Genomic DNA, 19,496 nt, shown 5'->3' on the forward strand with positions numbered 1-19,496 from the left:
TCTATTGTCCACCACGGTTCGGCGACCAAGACGCGCACCCAATCTGTTAATTCACTTTGCGCGATTCTTTGTCTCTCAACACTGCACTCATTCCCTATCACCAAATTCTGCGCACCGACTTGCGCCCCCCCCCCCCCCCCCCCCCCCCCCCCGTAGATAGTCTTAGATGCCATGGTTTACTAACAGACGGAGGGGCACGAGGAACTATGCAGCTTCGCCTCCATACTATCTGTGCCGACACCGCGAAATACAATCAAGCATCTCTATGACCATCGTGTTCCTCCAACTCTCGCCTCTTGCGTATATGCTCGCCGTAAATACCCCAGAAACAAGCGAAGATGCCCAATATGCTCGATGTGAGAGTGACATAGTACGCGGTGCGGTAACACGAGAGACCCAGCTCACATCCACGTTGACCATCTGGCTCAACTACCGAGTTGGAGTCATAGACCGCGCCGTAAAAGAGATTGAAGACGTTTCCGCTGACGACAGGTGCCAGAGTCATGAAGCCCCAGTTGACGGCGAAGCCATCTGGACCAAACGCATCAACCACGAGCGCTGGGAAGACACCAAATAGAACGCCATACGCGAGTCCGGAGAGTCCGGACACAGCCCACAGGAAGTGGGGATCCTCAACACGAATGGCGGCGACTTGAGCCAAAGCAAAGATGGTGGCAGAGATGGCAGCACACCAAAAGCGTGAGTGATGTAGTCGCTTCACAATAAGATCGGAACCAATGCCCGAAGATAGACGTCCTAAGAAGGAACAGAGCGAGATTATGGACACATGCCATAGCTGACGGTCAGCGACAAAGGCGTTCTTGACGGAGTCGTCCCAGTGTTTCCAAAGGGCCTGAACGTCGTGACCAATGTTGCTGCACCAGTCAGTGATGACCACGATGGAAATCTGGAGTATACGTACTTGATTGTCATTAAACCAACTCCTGAAAGGAGGCCCATGAGTACCCATAATTGCCAGAATTCCGACTTATTCAGAAGTGCCAGACCAGTGATATCTATACATGAGTGAGCCGACTTTTTGCTTGCTGCGTCGTCGTCATCGTCGATGATGTCGCCAGGGCCAGACGAGAGAAGTGACGAGGTCTCGGTTGAGGGACGGTCCTGTTCTTCTTCGGCTGCTAGAAGTGGTTGGCAGGTGACAAGGGGAAGACGGAGGTGGAAGGAAAGCATCGCTTACTGGTTTCTTGCTGTGGAGGAGCAGATGATTTGTACTTGGAGCCGTTGGACCTTGTCTTATGCAGGACGTTGGAGTTGCGTCGCGTACGTTCGCTGGTGGGTAGCACAGCATAGCCGGTGCCAGCTTTGTGATCGACGACGATAAGGAAGGGTATCGATACCAGAACGAGTAGGGAGGTGGCGAGAGAAAGCATCATAAGCAACCCAGAGGTATTGCCTGGGAATGCTATGCCGGCGATGAGGGTGTAGAAGAAGGCGCTCAGTCCAAAAGCAGCCAGTGGGCAAGCAGTGGCCGATCCACGGTGAGTAGGCCAGTTGAGTGTCGCTGCTAGTGTTAGGACAAGTCTCCCGAAAGTTGATGGGGGTATTACCCGTCTTCAAAGCAGCCTGGAAGGCAGCACAGCTGCCCACACCGCTGAAAAAGGAACACAAGGATATCAGGCCAACGCTCATGTAGCCTGGACCTCCATCATACGCTGGCGACAGTTAGACAATAATCTGGCGAGCAGTTACGAGGTATCCTACCGAGCTTGATGGGGTAGTAGCCAACGAAGAGCGCAAACATGCCGATAATCGCAGCAAGTCGTGGGCTCTTCCTATCCGTTATGATGCCCATGGGTATGCCAGACGCATACATGCCCAGGTTGGCGGCCGTTCCCTATAATTGTAAGACGACATTCGTGTTCAGGAGGTACGTAGGATGGCATACGACGACATTGCTCTGGGTCGCAGAGAGTTGGAGCTTATCGGCGAACTGCGGTGCCCATGCTGAGTAGGCATACTGGAGTCTGTTAGCATCCCACTCCAGATGTATGACGGAGACGTACATTTGTACCACAAGCAAGGGCGATTGCGGTGGCAGCAACGACGGATATAATGCGCGTCTTCTTGTGGGTGGGAGGCTGCTCTTCGGCGACCATGTTGGTCAGTGTGAATGAGGTGTTATTGCAGTGCGCTGATCATCGAGTGCGGGAGATATCGAGTTGCGCAATCGCGGACTGGAACTGATATCGGCACTTGCTAAGCCGAGGAACTAATAGCGCAGGTAAAGATATGCAAAAGAAGCAAGCAAAGAATGAAGGACGCGAAAGGAGTCTATAGTGCGAAGCAAACAAGAAGTCAGGCGAACCCCAAGACACCACACCGATGTTTGTCGAGTGAATGGAGAGTCGAAGTGAAGCATGGCCGTTGCAGCTGATCGGAGATAAGATGGCCAAGGCGTGACTTGGCGGCAGGAGCCGCGACACAAGCGCATGCGCAGGAACGTCACCGGCCTCATCCTCGTGCCTCCAGCTTCTCCACAACACAACCCCGGCGACTCACGGCATCTCAACCATGGGTGCATTACTATCCGTCCCCTTCCTGGCTATGCCCGCCATGGGCACCGTACGTTGACACGCTCCGTCGCGACCGCGCGCTGCTAACATGGCTAGGTTTGGAGCGTTGCCGCCTCCTGCTGTGGCGCCGCGACATGCAGCGCCGTCATGGGCTCTTGCGGAGGGAAATGCGGTAACAGGTAGGATCACAAGTTCTGGGAGATATGTTCAGAGGTACTGACTGCGCGCAGCATCGCCACTCGTATCGCATACGCGCTCATCCTGCTCATCAACTCGATTGTCTCATGGATCATGCTCACCGACTGGGCCATGAAGAAGCTTGCCCACCTCACTCTGGATTACGTCGACATCAAGTGCCACGGCGAACAATGCTACGGATATGTTGCAGTGCAGCGCATCAACTTCGCGCTCGGTTTCTTCCACGTCCTCATGGCGCTTATGCTCATCGGAGTACGGTCTTCCAAGGACGGCCGCGCGACCATACAGAACGGCTTCTGGGCTCCCAAGATCATGGGCTGGATCGGCATGATTGTTCTGACTTTCTTCATCCCGAACTCGTTCTTCATCGTCTGGGGTAACTACTTCGCCATGGTTGGCGCGTGTCTGTTCCTTCTCATCGGACTCATTCTGCTCGTGGATCTGGCGCACAACTGGGCCGAGTACTGCCAGGAGAAGATCGAAACCACCGAGTCGCGCGTCTGGACAGGCATGCTCGTGGGTAGTGCCATGTCCATGTACCTAGCGTCAATCGCCATGACCATTGTCATGTATATCTTCTTTGCAAAGAGTGGATGCGGCATGAACCAGGCAGCCATTACCGTAAGTTGACTTCTGGGCGTATGCCGAAACTAGCTAACTTAGACAGATCAACTTGATTCTGCTCCTCATTTCATCCGTCGCCTCGATCCACCCCGCAGTACAGGACGTAAACCCCCGAGCTGGTCTCGCCCAATCCGCCATCGTAGCCGTCTACTGCACCTACCTCACCTTGTCTGCCGTAGGCATGGAGCCCGACGACCATCAATGCAACCCCCTCATTCGCGCCCGTGGAACTCGTAAGGCGACCATCATCATCGGCGCGATTGTTACATTCGTCACAGTCGCCTATACCACCACACGCGCAGCAACATACGGCCTCGCTCTTGGCGCCCAAGGCAACCCTCACGGAAACGGCTACGCCCAGGTTGGCACCGAAGACTACGAACATGGTCTCGTCACACAACAGCCCGAGTCCCGTCGCGACATGCGCCAGGCTGCCCTGCGCGCTGCTGTAGAGTCTGGATCCCTCCCCGCTTCTGCCCTCGACGACTCCGACAGCGAGGACGAAGACGACGAGCCCTCCAGCAAGAAGAACCCGCGCGACGACGAGCGCAACGCAACACAGTACAACTACACCCTCTTCCACATCATCTTCTTCCTCAGCACAACATGGGTTGCCACTCTCCTCACGACAAACTTTGACGAGAAGGATGTATCCGGTAGCTTCGTTCCTGTCGGCCGGACGTACTGGGCCAGTTGGGCAAAGATCATCAGCGCATGGGTGTGCTACGGCATTTACACATGGACACTGGTTGCTCCTCTCGTGCTGCCAGATCGATTTGACTACTGATAGCACAGTAGACAATTAGATCATGGCATACTTTAGTTTGTCTTTGTACAACATGTGTTAGGATTGTATTATTATCTAGTACTATGTATGGTTTTGCGTCCGCCCTCGTGTCGCGAGTTGAGTACGAACAGCATCCCACGTTTTGACCTTAATGAAGTATTTTGTTTGTTTCCTCGATCCACGGTTTGCTCCTGAAGTGGCCATTTGGTGATGTCTGGGAATCTTGGGAGCGTAGCCGGAAATCCATGTCTCCCCATGATCCACACGACTGGGGTGTGGGCATCTTTACTCAATGATCGTCTACGAAGTGCAGGTGTGAGTGATTCCCATGTTCGGCATATCATGCTCATATTTGGCCGGACTGTGTTCTGACTCGTCCGCCTCGTCCATGCGCTATTGTCGATTGTCCTGCTCAGCTCCGCGTGGCTACATGCACAGCCTGTAGCTGTGACTGAGATCGTGTGTGCAGTGGATGAGGCGGTCATAATCGGCGCTTGTGTGGGTGTCCCTGGTAGGACAAATGAAAGTTCGACAGACCACATTCTCCGAAAAGAATGCGAGTCTTCCCACCTCAGCCAGTATCAACAGGTACCTTGGGTTTGTTCTTCGATCCAGGGGGTCTTCCCAATCGTGGACGGCAGGTAGGTATCTGCTGCCTCAGCTTTTTATGACGGTGAGGGTCCTTCGGTGGCTTCGGTGGTTTCTCTATCACCACAGGCTCATCGCCCGCTCTACGCTTAGTCTTCGATCCTGGAGGTCTTCCCATGGTATGACCTTCGGTAGGCTTCTTTAAGGTGCCTGAAACTTGTCCTCCACGTGGACGAGGCGCTTTCTCGGACCACTTTTTCAAGGGCCGACCGATTTTGGGCGCAACGACTAGTGTGACCTTCTTCTTGTCCTTTGCAGAACCCTTAGGACGCGATTGAGGTGGCTCTTCCTCTTCCACTTCAACGACAGGGGCGGGTACATGCACAATGTTGGCTGGGATCTGGCGCATGAGCTTGAGGGTTTCCTGGTCGAGGTTGTCCCTGTCTGGAAAGATGGGCGATCCCATCCAGGTCAATTGTATGTCTTTCATCGTTCCCGAAGTTTTGAACTTGTCCTGACTCTTCTTTGATACCCTCGCGTCCTCTTCTAATCCCTCCTCAGGATCTTCCAGTAAAGCCCGCGGGGTATGCCTCACCGTGACACTTACTCCTTGCAGCCCTCTCTCAGTTGCCGCCCGGTTCCAAACAAATTGCTCCACTAGTCCCTCCCGCGATATGAGTATGAAGCCCATAGGACACGAACTGTTCGCTATAGCTTTCATCACCCCCGTCGTAGCCTTTTTTGTTGTTACCAATAGCCCCAAGACATCCTTGTTGCGCCAATGCGGTGGTACACCCTGGAAAGATCCTTCGAGTTCGCGGATGTGTTTCGGGTTGACACTATTACTCCTTGCCTTGCACTGTACGATGACGGGCATGGGTTCTCTGAGAGGGCCCAGCACCCAGTGTCCAATCAAGTCTATGCCCGCATCCCCCATACGACCTATACGTAAGAGAGAGAAGCCTAGGCGCATGAGCGCCTGCGCCGACATGTACTCATAGATAGTACCAATAGCGAGAGTCGAGGTCAAATTTAGATTGGTTTCCTTCGCATATTCGAGGAATGTCGTAAGCGAATCGTGATACAGAGAGCCGGGCGAAAGTCTGAGTTTGGGTAGGTCAATTGGTGCAGCATTGCGCGCTGATGTGGTCGCGATTCGGCGTGGGACGCGGTGCGGAGTAGTTCGGGGGAGCCGTGCGAGGAACGAGGTTTGTGGGAGCCATAGTGGGCGGAGGGAAGGTCGCATCACGGTATCCTGAGATAGCGCTTGGAATGTGACATATTTACACAAAGATTGACGCGACGGAGAATGAAAGTGGGTGCCGGGCGTCGAGTGGGGTGAATTGGAGGGAAAGAGCATTCGCGTATAATTTGAGCCCTGGACATGGCGGTGACGCGCTAGGCTAGCCCAGCCGGCGCATTCTACAACTCGAACGCGATACTTGTCTGTAGCATACACACTCAAATTAAGCACGCCAAACTCGCAGCTTTGGAACCCGGTTTTATATCTATCTCTTAGCAGCTAGAAGCTTCCACCCATTCAACATATCCACCTGCCATCATGGGCGACATCCTCACCCAAATCCAAGATGAACTGGACATGGTACCACCCTCCAACCAACACACGATCCCTCCTCCTAACAAACCCAGCTCCTAAACCAAATGTCCGCCGCCCTCCGTCAAATCCGCGAAAACGCCCCACCCAGCGTCCCCGAAGGCCAACAACCCCTCGAAACCTTTGCGCAACTAGAAGCACGCAACGCCGCCGAGAACACACAACAAGGCATTGCCCAAGACCCCTCACAACAAACAATCGCGGCCCCACCTAAACCCTCCCCAGAGCAGTTTCAAGCAGATCTGAAAGAAATGGCCCAAGATATTACGTTGAAGGAGCAGCAGATTGAGAGGTTGATTGCGCATCTACCGGGTTTGAATTGGAGCGAGAGGGAGCAAGTGGATAGGATGAAGGAGTTAGAGAGGCAGTTGGAGGATCTGGAGGGGGAGAGGGTAAAGGCGGTCAAGGATAAAGATGTCTTGATGAAGATGGTTGAAGATAAGATAACGGGCGTAGGGAGGGTCAGATGAGGTTATAATGCGGCTGAAGCAGGCGCTTTTAGGACTGCGATCGTGTATGTGTCACACCGGTACCTCACGCTACGTCGCATACATCGTCCGACTTCTCAAGGATATATCATCACGAAGGCCGTCCGACCGCTTTCTAGCTGCTGCAGTACCGCCAGCCTGTCTGCCGTTGCGGCAGCACGGATTACGTTGAATACTCAAGAACCACGCGGTTCTACACCACTATGGTGATACTTGCAGCTGTGTCGAGCTCAGCACTTTACTATCACATATTCTTCTTGCGGAGAGACTGATCACCGCGCAGAAGGATGGCAGCACTCTGAAGGGCCTTCCAAGGCAAGGAGCAGGCCGTGCCACTCAATAGATCACAATTTACTGATGGTCGAGTTGGAGGTCGAAGTATCCACATTTTGAAGGTATCGTAATCTCATCTCATTTAGACTGGTCATCTCGCCAATTCAATGCACGTTAAAGTCATCAGCAAATATCATCTTCATCTCTCACACCAACTTCTTAGTGGTGGAACAACCGGATGTGCTGCTCAACAAAGGTGATACCCAGCTTCTCAGCAGTCTCGAAGACGGCGCCATCGTTCTGGCTTCCTGTAGGCGCAGCAATGTACTTGGCACCACTCCTGTGCGCCCTGAAGACATTGTCGATGAAGGGGAAGAAGGCATCAGAGCTGACAGCGACGCTCTCCATCTTGGAGAGCCACTCCTTGCGCTCATCCGCGGTGAACGGCTGGGGTACCTCTTCGAAGTTGGCCTCGAAATCGTCGCGCTCAATGCCTGACTCGGGGACGAGACCAGAGCACAGGAGGTCGATGGCATTGGATTTTGAGGGGCGCTTGGTGCCCTTCTTGAACTTGAGGTTTAGCGTCTTCGAGTGGAAACGCATCCACCAGTTGTCGGCTTTGTCTCCAGCCAGGCGAGTGCAGTGAATGCGTGCTGTACAGGAATTAGTGGTTGCTCACCATATAGGATCTGTCGAACTTACATTGCTGACCAGCCCCGAGACCGACGATCTGGCCATTGAGCGCGTAGCAAACACTGTTGGACTGGGTGTACTTGAGCGCAATGGTGGCGACAGTCAAGTCGCGCTGGGCAGGCTCCGGAAGAGCTCCAGAGTTCTTGGGCACAATCACGGTGTTGAAAGTATCGGCAGGGACGATCTTGGCGTCGTTGCGGTGCTGCTTGAGGGTGATGCCGAATACGGTCCTGGTCTCCTCGGGGCCTGGGACGTAGTCGGGGTCCATCTGAAGGACCAGGTACTTTCCACCCTTCTTCTTCTTGAGGATCTCCAGAGCTTCGGCGGTGTAGCCGGGTGCAATGACACCGTCGGAGACCTCGCGGCTGATGATCTTCGCAGTCTGGACATCTACCTCAGCGGACAGGGCAATCATGTCGCCGAAACTTGACATCCTGTCAGCACCACGCGCCCTAGCGTAGGCCTGTGCCAAACCCGACTTCTCAATGCCCTCAATGTCGTCGACCATGTATACCTTGCGCTCCACCTCACTGAGGGGGACTCCGATAGCCGCGCCCGCAGGCGAAACGTGCTTGAAGCTGGCTGCGGCTGGGTAGTTGAGCGCCTTGGTCAGCTCCTGCACCAGAGGCCATGCGTTGAGCGCATCGAGCAGGTTGATGTATCCGGGAGAGCCGCAGAGCACCTTGAAGGGAAGAGACTTTTCCGGCATCGAGACGGTCGCGGGCTTTTGGTGGGGGTTTGCGCCGTATCGAAGGGTAAGGAACTGGTCGCCGTCGCCTGCGTACTTCTTCCTGAAGAACTCGGAGATGGCGGTGTCGTATGACGAGGTCTGCTCGAAAGCCTTCAACGCGTAGCGCTGTCTGCTGTTCTCTGAGACCTCGCCGTCTTTCTTGAGTTCGGTAAGGAGGTCATGGTAATCGTTGGGGTCGCTGATGATGGTGACGCGTGCGTGGTTCTTCGCGGCGGCCCTAAGAAGGGTGACACCTCCGATGTCGATCTCCTCGACGGCCTCTGGGATGGTAACGTTGATGCGCGCGACGGTCTCGGAGAAGGGGTACAGGTTGCATACGACGAAGTCGATCTTGTCGATGCTGTTGGCGGAGAGGTCTGAGTCGTCCGAGTCGAGGTTGCGCGCGAGAATGCCTCCGTGTACGGCGGGGTGGAGCGTCTTGACGCGTCCACCGAGCATCTCAGGCGCCTTGGTGATGGCAGAGACATCTTCTACGGGGAAGTTGGCCTGGCGGATCATCTTGGCCGTGCCGCCCGAGGCCAGCAGGCGGACACCGCATTCGTGCAGTCCCTTGGCCAAGTCAAGAAGACCGGTCTTGTCATAAACTGACAGAATCGCTGGCGCAAAGAGTTAGGAGCAATTTATGGGTACTGGAAGCGCGTGGTTACCTGTCTTTTGGCCTCCCATGTTGACTATGATTTGAATGTTCAGTTGTCAATTGAAGAGAGGCAGTCAATCGAAGCAGAGAGATCTGGGGTACAAAACAATGGCGCACGACACACTGTGGAGTTTTTTTTGGCGTCGCGGGGCTCACAAGTGACCTCATTTGCCTGCCCCTCCATGGCTTTAGCCCGATTGGCCAGAGCTCGTCTCCGCTACGCGACTGCGAGACGCAAACTCCAGATGACTACGGCTCGTATCCTTTAGATATACACGTAGCTCCCGCTGTGCATCGCCTGTCTTCCCATATCCATGTGTCGTACCGATCATGGCGTCCACTCACCGCTCGTCAGCTCCTCTACGCAGAGTTGAGCGATGCAGCCAATCGCCATGGCCATGTCAATTATCGCGCCTCGGTCCTCCGTTGCGATACGCATATATCAGCCGCTGAATCTCTCAAGAATCACATCCGCCGCCATTTAGACCTCATCGCGGCGCGCGTTTCTTTTTTGTGTCACTTGCATGCACAGCAGTACCCGCGACAAGTCACCACCCTCGCCAATGTGCCGTGGGCCTCCCGACCCATCCATCTTCGAACGCGTACTTCCGTTTCCAACGCATTGAGATCCCGTAGACATCATGACAACGCATAGTAGTACCGAAGACCTCGTCAGCCATCTCCAGTCTATTCTGCTGGAGCTCAACGCGAACCCCTATCCCGATGTCGCGTGTCCGCCAAACCTGCCTAAACGCGCTTCCGTAGCCCTCATACTGCGCATACAACCAAACTACTCGCATTGGCCTGACAGCTCCGATAGCCCTTTACCGCCTCGACGCAGACGATCATCTGTCGCACAGCCCCATTCCGAATTCGACTTTGAGTCGTCACTAAGCGCCTTCTTCTCACAAGAATGGGTGAAGCACGGAGACCCCGAGCTACTCTTCATAAAGCGAGCCGCACGAATTGGTGATAAGTGGAACGGACATGTTGCATTGCCAGGTGGGAAGAGGGATCCAGAGGATGAGGACGACCAGGCAGCAGCAGCTAGAGAAGCGCTCGAAGAGGTTGGCATTGATCTGACCCCTGCCAATGCGATCGCGGTCGGCAATCTACCGCAGCGCATCGTTACGACGAGCTGGGGCAAAGTACCGTACGTCGTCACACTCAACATCACTTAGACTTGGATCATGGAGACTATAATCGACCGAACCTCGGCTGACCACAAGCAGACTCATGGTACTATGCCCGTACATCTACCTCCTGACCTCTCCCGCCTACCCACAGCAACGCCTGCAGCCCACCGAAGTAGCCTCGTCACATTGGGTCCCCATTCGCGCCCTTCTCTCGCCGGCTCTCCGTACACACGAATACGCCGATGTCTCGGCGCGTCTGGCAAAGTCTGAACTTGGTATCAAGCGCTGGTTCCTACAAGCCATGCTGAGCAAGATGATGTTTGCTGCCATACAACTCGTACCAGCCAACTCGACGCATTGCGCAACCATCCCCGACTTCATACCCGTCGAAGCAGCGCCACAGAGTATCACAAATACGATCAGAGAAGCATTGGCAGGCCCCGAGGGAAGATCTAAGGACCGTAGGCCTCCATTATTGCTATGGGGTTTGACATTGGGCGTCGTAAGCGACTTTCTAGAACACATGCCACCACACAACGCGCTGGAGCTCTGGACATACCCTACGTTTACCAACTGGGACGTACGGTTCGTCATGTGGGCCATGTCGTACCGGTTCCGGAAGCAGAAGTCCTTGGAAATGAGCACAGCTGCGTCGAGCGTGACAACGACGAATAGCCAGAATGCGACAGGGCTGCCCACCCAGGACTTCCCAGGTATTGGCAGTGAAGCGCTTGGATCTTTGGAGGAAGAGAAGCCTGGTGAGGTTGGCATAGCTGGCTTGGGTGTAGGAAGAGGGTGGGGACAAAGCGGGAGAGCGAAGATGATGGCGAGAGGCGCTGCAGTCAATTCCATGTTAGAGGGCTACTATCCGCTTGTCAGGAGGGCGGTTGCCACGGCACTTGTTGGCCGGATCAGTGTTGTGGCTTTGGTTGCGTTCTTGGCTTGGAGGAAGTTGGATGTTAGATCGCTAAGAGCACGATTGTAGGCTTCGTGCTTGAGTCTGGTTACTGGTAAGAGCAGCTTCCGACGATGCCATTGGAACTGTCATCTGTTGAATCCATGTCAGGCTTTGAATACCACATCTGTATATGCGCAACGGAATACACACTCCTAAGATCGACGTATCCTCCTCGTTCATGAATTCTATACGTAATAACTACTAGCGGGCGAGCTGGTCTGGTCCAGTGTTGCTATTTTCCGGTTCAGTAGTGACCTCATCAATACAATGAGGACTTCATGAAGGACCTGACCGGGCCGAAGATTGGAATGTCGTGCTTCAAGGCCGTAGGGTCTGATGCGAAGATCTGCTGAGATTTGCTTGCACAGCACAGTCCCTACCTGCCCTTACGACATGCCCTGTAAAGACCCCAATACAACGTCCCCGCACTTTGCATCATACTTCTCCGGTCTCGCAAACGTGACCTCCGCTCGATTCCCCACAGCAATCTCACCCCAACTCTTCTTCTTCGGATCAAAGACCGGCCAGCCCAGCTTCGTCAGCCCTTCCTTCGGGTCCTCAGCAAACGCCGCAACAGCCCGCTGCACAAGCCTAACAGTGTCTTTCTGAGCCTGCGTTTGAGGGAGGCCACTGGCATCCGCAGAGCCACTAAAAATCATGTTCAGTTCAGTCCCATGATACGCACCAGATGTAGGATACAGACGGGTATTGTTCCAATCGCCGTAGTATCGGTAGACCCACGTGGGTACACCGGCATCGATGCGTGCATTAGCTTCGTGGGAAACGGGACAGACGAAGGACTCAAGAAGGAATTGGTCGCCCTGCGCCTCCGTCACGTTTCGACCTTGTGCAAAAGCTGGGATGACGTAGTAGCCTTGTTCGTGGTCGTTGTGGCCGTGGAAATAAGGCAGTTTAGCGAAGTCGCCGGCTGCTGAGCGGGAGAGATAGTCGGAGAAGATGGTTTCGTTGTCGACGAGGGGGTAGAAAGGCGGTGTTGAACGGACGGGACTGCCGCCTGGGCTGGGAGCGATCTTTGCTGCGGCTTTTGACAGGACTTCCCAGGGTTGACGGCGCATGCAGGACAGTGTGTCGTTTGATGAGCCGCAGCCTACTAGGTTGACGATGTCAACCCAGTTGGATCGTTGCTTTTCTGGGGTGTTCATAGGGAAGCTGAATGCGTTTCCTGATGTGGACATGAGACCGTGGACGATAGGGTTCTCCTTGTACGCATAGGACCACCAGTCCACAGCCGCACCGCCGGAAGATTGACCGGATATGACGATTTTATTCGCGTCTCCGCCAAATGCTGCGACATTCTTCTGAAGCCATTCCACTGCGAGACGTTGGTCGCGCAATCCTAGGTTGGTGTCTGCATCAGGGGCACCAGGGAAGCCAAAGACATTGAGGCGGTAGTTGACTGAAACGACGACGATGTCCTCGTTGTTTGCGAGGTATTGGCCATTGGTAAAGGGCGTGTTGGTATAGCCACCAGCGAAGCCTGTTCAAGTAAGACAAGTGGACGTTGGGGATGGGAGGACAAATGATGGCCTACGTCCTCCATGAAAGAAAACATAGACAGGTTTCTTCGCCTTAGCAGACTTAATGCTTGGCTTCGACCAGATGTTCAAGGTAAGGCAGTCCTCACTTGTGGGCATTCCAGCACCACCAGCAAACTGAAACAAGGATTCAAATCAGTACCTATTGGCAGGTGTGGGTAGTGTTGTATATCAATGGTAACGTACTTGGAACGGTTAGCACAGTTATAGATAGAGTATAGGGTACTTCGTGTGTGTCAAGATGCACGAACTCGCGAGCTGTCGTTACGGCGTCTTGCACTGATATGCCCTCTGTTTCTGGGATTTCGTACCGGAGTCAAGGACAGTCAATGCTTGAGGAGTAAATCCAGGAAATTCGGGCCAGCTAGGAGGTTGTTGTGGGCAGCCACTGTGCATAATATCAGCCTAATAATACATGCGGCATCAATACCAGACGCCTACTATCCCTGTTCTGATCGTCAACACATTTGCATCTTATGGGTTGGTAACGCTAAGTAAATGCTTACAAAATTGGCAGCAACATAATCATCTTGGCCTTTGTATTTCTGAGGTGCAGCGAATCGTAAAGCACCAAGTGGTGGCTGCGCAAATGGGATGCCCAGATACTCCCAGACCCCGTTGACTTTGGGTGAACGATGGCCTGTGATCTGCCCGTTCTCCGTCTTCGCGTGCTCGTAGGAGAATGTCTTCGGCGCAGCCAGAGACAACTCAATGGCACATAACCACAATGATAGGGTTACAAGACTATGCATCTTGATCTAATCACTCCTTACAAGAGCAGCGATTGTCGACAGAAAGGTGCGGCTGAAAATTGGTGTCCGTAGGATTGTGTGCTCTTTGAGATGCAGGAGGCAACAAGAACGCTGGTCACAATCTTAGATTCGATTGCTGCCGTGCGCGAATATAATTGGAAATTCCTTCGATGTCCTTATATCCGAACTACCCTGCAGGACAGCTCGTACAACTACGCCGCATGCAAGGTTCCTTGACGCCTTTCCTCAAACGGGAGGCCGACATGTGAAGGATTGTCGCTTATGTGTTTCCCGGGGTCGGAGGAACACTGATCGGTTCACCCGTCCCGAAGATCACCACATTCGATAATGTCTCTCCACTGATAGCGATATGAGCTGTTGTTACAGCCAGTGAAGTTGGGTGCATGACATAGAGACGTGAAAAAGGCAATGTGGGCTCCGCGGCACAAGCATTTGGTTACAGACCGAAGGATGAGAAATAAGCATTCAAATGTGACCTTGTCCGCTCGAGGCTTCGACTTAGTTATGTCTTTCTCACAAAGCAGTTTGTCGAGCGATACGGACTTCCATACGAGATGACGTTCAATATGGGTTTCCCATCAGATGGTGAAGCCAACCAAGGATGGAAGCTGTACTTGACATCTCTTGTAATGATCATTGTCGCTGGCCTCACGGTCGTTGCCAGAATTGTCGTTCGACTTCGAGGAGATGTGGCATTACGCGCTGACGACTATGCGATCGTAGCGTCTTTGGTAAGTCCAGTGTATGCTCGCTGGTGTTCTGACTAAGACGTATTAGCTATTCTCCATATCGATGTCGGCTTTTGTTCACATATCTGTTGGGTACGGCTATGGCAAACACAAGGCTGATCTTTCGATCGAAGGGTTGCGGACGTGCCTCAAGTCTTTCTGGTTCGCGCAGACACCATACAAAGTCGTGGTGTGCCTGAACAAAATCTCCGTTATCCTGTTGTACAAGCGCATTTTCAGTTCAAGCATGCTCATCTCACGCCACTTCCGTTGGATGTGTTATTGCGCACTTTCCATCGTTGTCGCGTCTGGTATTGCCACTGTTTTCGCGACTATCTTCCAATGCGTCCCAATCCAGCGATCCTGGGATAAGGATATCGAAGGAAACTGCATCGACAGCTCGGAATTTTGGGTCGCAAACGCCGCGATCAATATTACGACAGATGTGATCGTATTGGCACTGCCCATTTGGGAAATCTCGGGACTACGGCTCAAATCCCAAGAGATGATTCTCCTATACAGCATATTCTTGCTCGGCGGGTTGTAAGTGTTGCTTGTATAGACAAGTATCTTGCGTGTGCATCAACATGTGCTGTACATGCACTGACAGTATCGTTAGTGTAACAATAACGTCAATACTACGTGCTACAGCCGTTGCTAATAGCGTACGCAACCAACGAGACGAAACCTGGGATTTTGTAGAGCGAGGCCTCTGGACGTTGGCCGAGGCAAATCTAGGCATAATCTCCGCATGTTTGATTGTGCTGAAGCAAGTCGTGTGCCGCTATTTCTCGTCAGCACTTGGAAGTATAAGGAGGACGCCCAAAGCCAGCAATGAACACTGATAAACAATGGTGCTTCCACCTCGTACAAGAAAAAAACCTGAACAGGCCTGCGGGCTACATCAAGACAAAAACCTGTAAAGTGGGTGACCCAACGTAAACGTAGGCTCCAGGGTGTTCAAGTTTTTCCTAGGTTGGCATGCTTCACTATAGCATGTGTTGTGTTGATCGTGAACCCAGTGCTACACTCAAGGTCCACGTATGCGGTAAGTGGCCAATTGTGACAAGTACCTCGGAGACACGTGAAAAACCCTTTAGGGTCCGTGACTAGAGTGATCGATTTCCAGCACGAGACCTGCCCGGTGCATTTGATATCATCGCCGCCCCAGCAGAACGTTTGTAACATGTGGAAATCGCCATTGAAGCTCGTCGCTTGCTAGTATGCGCCGAGATCAAGGTTGGAAGTCCCAGGATCGATCTGAGGGGCCCGATAAAGCCGTTGAACGTATTTTAGGGGCGATCCTCCGCTCAATATTCTCCGTGATCCACTTGCCGGTGGTGATGGGGTAGTGGGGTTGGCATGTGAAAGTCCCGAGTACGTAGGTGCTAGTCGCTACAGCGCGACCACACTTATCGAAGATGGCCGAGAGAAGGCTGAACGCAGTTCCAGAACCGGATTAGTCTGTAAAGAAATTCGTGATGAGAAGAAGAAAGTTGATATCATCAGAGTGTGTTCGGGGCGAAAGATGTGAGACGCCCTGCTACAACGGCCCGAACGGAGGTGAGTCTCAGCAAGAGACCTTGAACGCGAGCAAAGCATAACGAGTGCAATAGGTTCTGAGTATCGTGATACAGGTGTAAGAGGAGTACTGCGCTAGACGCCAATTCGACGTGGTTCGAGGACCGTTGTGGTATGGCTTGCGAGAATCTGCTAGCAAAGATAAGATAGACTAGTAACCGAGAGCGCCAAGCGATGCACCTGGACATGTACGGGGCAGTGGCTAGGTGTGAGATGACGATGTATAGTTTGTTGGGACCGACGAAGGATGTAAGCCGACCGTTGAACAGCCGCAGTACATAGATAAGCGTCAGTGAGCCCGTCATGCGATGCCACGCCGTGAAGAGGCCTCTGGTAGCGATGGCAGAAGTGATGGGAGCTCGAGACGTGGCCCAGAGGACCCCTCCACGTGTGGAGACTCGTTCGAAGGGCGAAGGCTGAACCTCGGCGGGGTCTGCGGCGAATCAATCTGGTTGAATGGTGCCTGGCGCGCTAGCCTAGACCCTGCAGCGAGGCCTGCACCATCCGTGGGAGGCATTCCGACTTTTTGCGATGTGCGCCCACAACGTTTTCGAGCCATTGCGGGCCTCCGTAGAGTGCGCATTGCTTTTGCTCGCGGTAGGAGGTAGTAGCCTACACACTCAGTAGTGTAGCGGGTTTCATTCGGCGCCAACTCAGACAATCGCCACCAATTCAAGCCCGGCAGATGTCCACCTGGTACCTGCGGGCGACGACTCTAGGCGAGGCGCTGGAGTGCGGGTGGTGATGGGCACAAACAAGCGGTCTGCTTGCCATACTCGTGCCTAGCGACGCGCCAAGCCAGCGGATGAGAGCGATCTGCTGAAAATTCAGGGCCCCATGTAGACTGGCTTGTTGCGGGAGGGGAGCTAGAGAATGCAGTGCTGGACACGCATGCCGGTGGAGATGGCACCGTGTACCACGCCTCTCGACCAGGACAGAGCTGTCCGTGTCCAGTGCGGTGGCGAGGGAGGGCAATGGTGAAAGTAATTTTTGCCGAGTGGAGAGAGATGCACAAGGTGTAGAGAGAAAGCGTGCTAGTTGATGGAGCCGGACCTGTCTGATTATCGAAGCGAAACGGCTTCTCGAACGCCCCTGGCTCGTCGACCTGCCCATTCCTACCCTGGCGCATACCCAGAAATTCATCGACACCGCCCTGAGGGCCCTGCTTTAAATTCCCACCTGTCCCGCACACACAGCGCCCTCCTTCACCTAATCTCGCTCACTCTCTGAAAGTCGTACAGACCTTCATCCACCTGCCAGCCCCGGCACACTCACCAATTCGCAGCCTGCCCTGCATCTCAACAGTTGATAGCCCTCTGGTGCTGCAACTGCTCAGGCTTGCTCCCCACCCCAACCCTCGTTCCCCTCCACCACCACACCACAAACTCTCCAACCATGGCAACCTCGACTGCCCGCGCCCAGCAGCCTGTGCTGAAGAGGAACATGACGGCCGATTCGACTGCCAACTCAGTCTCGGCCTCACCCTTCGACTCGCCAGCCGGCTCAGCCTCCAACACGTCGCTGTCCTCGATGGACGAGCAGCCCCAGCACTCTAAGAAGGCTACTGGCAAGCTCCTCGACACATACGGCAACGAGTTCGAGATCCCCGACTACACCATCAAGCAGCTGCGCGATGCCATCCCCAAGCACTGCTTCGAGCGCTCTGCCATCCGTGGTCTGGGCTACGTCGCCCGCGACCTCGCCTCGCTCGCCGCTACCTTCTACGTGTTCCACAACTACGTGACTCCCGAGATGGTCCCCAACATGCCCCTCCGCGCTGGTCTCTGGGCCCTATACACTGTCCTCCAGGGCTTCTTCGGCACTGGTCTGTGGATTCTTGCCCACGAGTGCGGCCACCAGGCCTTCTCGCCCTCCAAGGTGCTCAATGACACTGTCGGCTGGGTCTGCCACTCTCTCCTCCTCGTTCCCTACTTCTCCTGGAAGATCTCCCACGGCAAGCACCACAAGGCCACCGGCCACATGGAGCGCGACATGGTCTTCGTCCCCAAGACCCGCGAGGTCTACGCTACCCGTGTCGGCAAGGCGATCCACGAGATCTCCGAGCTGGCTGACGAGACTCCCATCTACACCCTGCTTCACACCATCGGCCAGCAGCTCGGTGGATGGCCCATGTACCTCATGGCCAACGTCACCGGCCACAACAACCACGAGCGTCAGATCGAGGGCAAGGGTAAGGGCAAGAAGAACGGCCTGTTCAGCGGTGTCAACCACTTCAACCCCTCCAGCCCCCTGTACGAGAAGCGCGACGAGCACCTCATCCTGCTCAGCGACCTCGGTATCGCTCTTGTCATCGCTGCTCTCACCTTCATCGGCAAGAGCTACGGCTTCAACAACCTCTTCGTCTGGTACATCATCCCCTACCTGTGGGTCAACCACTGGCTCGTCATGATCACCTTCCTGCAACACACCGACCCCACCCTGCCCCACTACGATGCCACCACCTGGACCTACACTCGTGGTGCCGCTGCTACCATCGACCGCGAGTTTGGCTTCATCGGACGCACCCTCCTTCACGGCATCGTCGAGACCCACGTCCTCCACCACTACATCTCCACCATCCCCTTCTACCACGCCGACGAGGCCACCGAGGCTATCAAGCCCATCATGGGCAGGCACTACCGCTCTGACACAAAGGATGGTCCCATCGGTTTCTTGAAGGCTCTGTACAAGAGTGCCCGCTGGTGCCAGTGGGTCGAGCCCAGCGTTGGTGCTGAGGGTGAGGGCAAGGGTGTTCTATTCTTCCGCAACCACAACGGCCTCGGTGTGCCACCTCAGAAGATGGATGCTCCCGGAGCTAAGAAGGCTGCGAAGATGGAGGTTGGCCCTGAGAGTGACAACGAGTAAGCAATGATCACGAATCTTATTTCTTTTAGAGCGGACTATTCTGCCACGGCGTTCGGGAGTCGCCCGACGAGGCTGCAAACTTTACTTCTTGCGGCGCACATTAGACTAGAAAGACCAGTCAAGGTATGATTTCGGTGTAGTGTAGATCTTTTGTCGCAGGCCCTTGAGGGATCAAACAATTTCAAAAGTTAATCAATCAGAAGAAACCACCATGCAGTCGTGATTGTGAAGAGGTGAGATGGATAGATTGAGTTTCCCCGCACACGATGTCCGCGGTGACCCGGCGTAAACGTGACGTTGGCAGAGCCGCATACATGTATGAAAGCCTGGCCGGCCCTCCACACGCGCACGATAGACTTCATATATCGAAGCCGTTTCCTTGTTTCCGGTTGCTTGCGAATGTTGCCTCACGAATATCCGCAAGATTCAAGCTCGGAAAACCTCTAATGCACGCACACCGCCTCGACATAGGCATGATGGCAAGAGTGGTGGCTATCATGTCGTAACTCATCGACAGCAACGCGCCGTTGGCCAGCGTAGGAAGCGTCTGCAGCTTCATCACCTTTATGGAGCGTTGCGCCATCTCAAGCTCCACCACACACAAGCAAAGCTTCTTCTTCAATCAAAATGTAGCGACGTTGGTAAGGAACAAGATATCATCAGAAAACCTCGTCTGCTCCAGCTACCTCGCACGGTGAGTCGTGCTCTTGG

At 54.1% G+C, this 19,496-nt stretch overlaps 8 protein-coding genes across 8 annotated transcripts; 4 read left to right on the forward strand and 4 right to left on the reverse strand.

Annotated features, from left to right (window-relative positions):
* Positions 1-253: 253 nt before the first annotated feature.
* On the reverse strand, positions 254-2,117 carry J4E87_009676 (uncharacterized protein; the record flags this gene model as incomplete). Its single annotated transcript, XM_049381250.1, has 7 exons — positions 254-875; positions 923-1,139; positions 1,199-1,522; positions 1,569-1,673; positions 1,723-1,855; positions 1,907-1,978; positions 2,025-2,117. The coding sequence occupies 7 exons, from the start codon at positions 2,115-2,117 to the stop codon at positions 254-256; spliced, it is 1,566 nt and encodes a 521-aa protein (XP_049228917.1).
* Positions 2,118-2,574: 457 nt separating this feature from the next.
* J4E87_009677 (uncharacterized protein) lies at positions 2,575-4,143 on the forward strand (the record flags this gene model as incomplete). Its single annotated transcript, XM_049381251.1, has 4 exons — positions 2,575-2,583; positions 2,631-2,713; positions 2,765-3,353; positions 3,400-4,143. The coding sequence occupies 4 exons, from the start codon at positions 2,575-2,577 to the stop codon at positions 4,141-4,143; spliced, it is 1,425 nt and encodes a 474-aa protein (XP_049228918.1).
* Positions 4,144-4,714: 571 nt separating this feature from the next.
* On the reverse strand, positions 4,715-5,730 carry J4E87_009678 (uncharacterized protein; the record flags this gene model as incomplete). Its single annotated transcript, XM_049381252.1, has 2 exons — positions 4,715-5,673; positions 5,727-5,730. 2 exons carry the CDS (start codon positions 5,728-5,730, stop codon positions 4,715-4,717), a joined length of 963 nt encoding a protein of 320 aa, XP_049228919.1.
* A 562-nt stretch (positions 5,731-6,292) lies between these two features.
* J4E87_009679 (uncharacterized protein) lies at positions 6,293-6,816 on the forward strand (the record flags this gene model as incomplete). The annotated part of the gene is made up of 2 exons (XM_049381253.1): positions 6,293-6,334; positions 6,382-6,816. The coding sequence occupies 2 exons, from the start codon at positions 6,293-6,295 to the stop codon at positions 6,814-6,816; spliced, it is 477 nt and encodes a 158-aa protein (XP_049228920.1).
* A 510-nt stretch (positions 6,817-7,326) lies between these two features.
* Positions 7,327-9,217, reverse strand: ADE17 (bifunctional phosphoribosylaminoimidazolecarboxamide formyltransferase/IMP cyclohydrolase; the record flags this gene model as incomplete). Its single annotated transcript, XM_049381254.1, has 3 exons — positions 7,327-7,760; positions 7,810-9,147; positions 9,199-9,217. 3 exons carry the CDS (start codon positions 9,215-9,217, stop codon positions 7,327-7,329), a joined length of 1,791 nt encoding a protein of 596 aa, XP_049228921.1.
* Positions 9,218-9,751: 534 nt separating this feature from the next.
* J4E87_009681 (uncharacterized protein) lies at positions 9,752-11,309 on the forward strand (the record flags this gene model as incomplete). Its single annotated transcript, XM_049381255.1, has 3 exons — positions 9,752-9,798; positions 9,847-10,341; positions 10,421-11,309. 3 exons carry the CDS (start codon positions 9,752-9,754, stop codon positions 11,307-11,309), a joined length of 1,431 nt encoding a protein of 476 aa, XP_049228922.1.
* A 359-nt stretch (positions 11,310-11,668) lies between these two features.
* On the reverse strand, positions 11,669-12,937 carry J4E87_009682 (uncharacterized protein; the record flags this gene model as incomplete). Its single annotated transcript, XM_049381256.1, has 2 exons — positions 11,669-12,780; positions 12,835-12,937. The coding sequence occupies 2 exons, from the start codon at positions 12,935-12,937 to the stop codon at positions 11,669-11,671; spliced, it is 1,215 nt and encodes a 404-aa protein (XP_049228923.1).
* Positions 12,938-17,315: 4,378 nt separating this feature from the next.
* FAH12 (Oleate hydroxylase fah12) lies at positions 17,316-18,785 on the forward strand (the record flags this gene model as incomplete). Its single annotated transcript, XM_049381257.1, has 1 exon — positions 17,316-18,785. One exon carries the CDS (start codon positions 17,316-17,318, stop codon positions 18,783-18,785), a length of 1,470 nt encoding a protein of 489 aa, XP_049228924.1.
* Positions 18,786-19,496: the final 711 nt, after the last annotated feature.

The sequence above is a fragment of the Alternaria ethzedia genome (assembly GCF_023757985.1).
Source record: "Alternaria ethzedia strain BMP 0044 chromosome Unknown scaffold_38, whole genome shotgun sequence".
Taxonomy (NCBI): Eukaryota; Fungi; Ascomycota; class Dothideomycetes; order Pleosporales; family Pleosporaceae; genus Alternaria; species Alternaria ethzedia.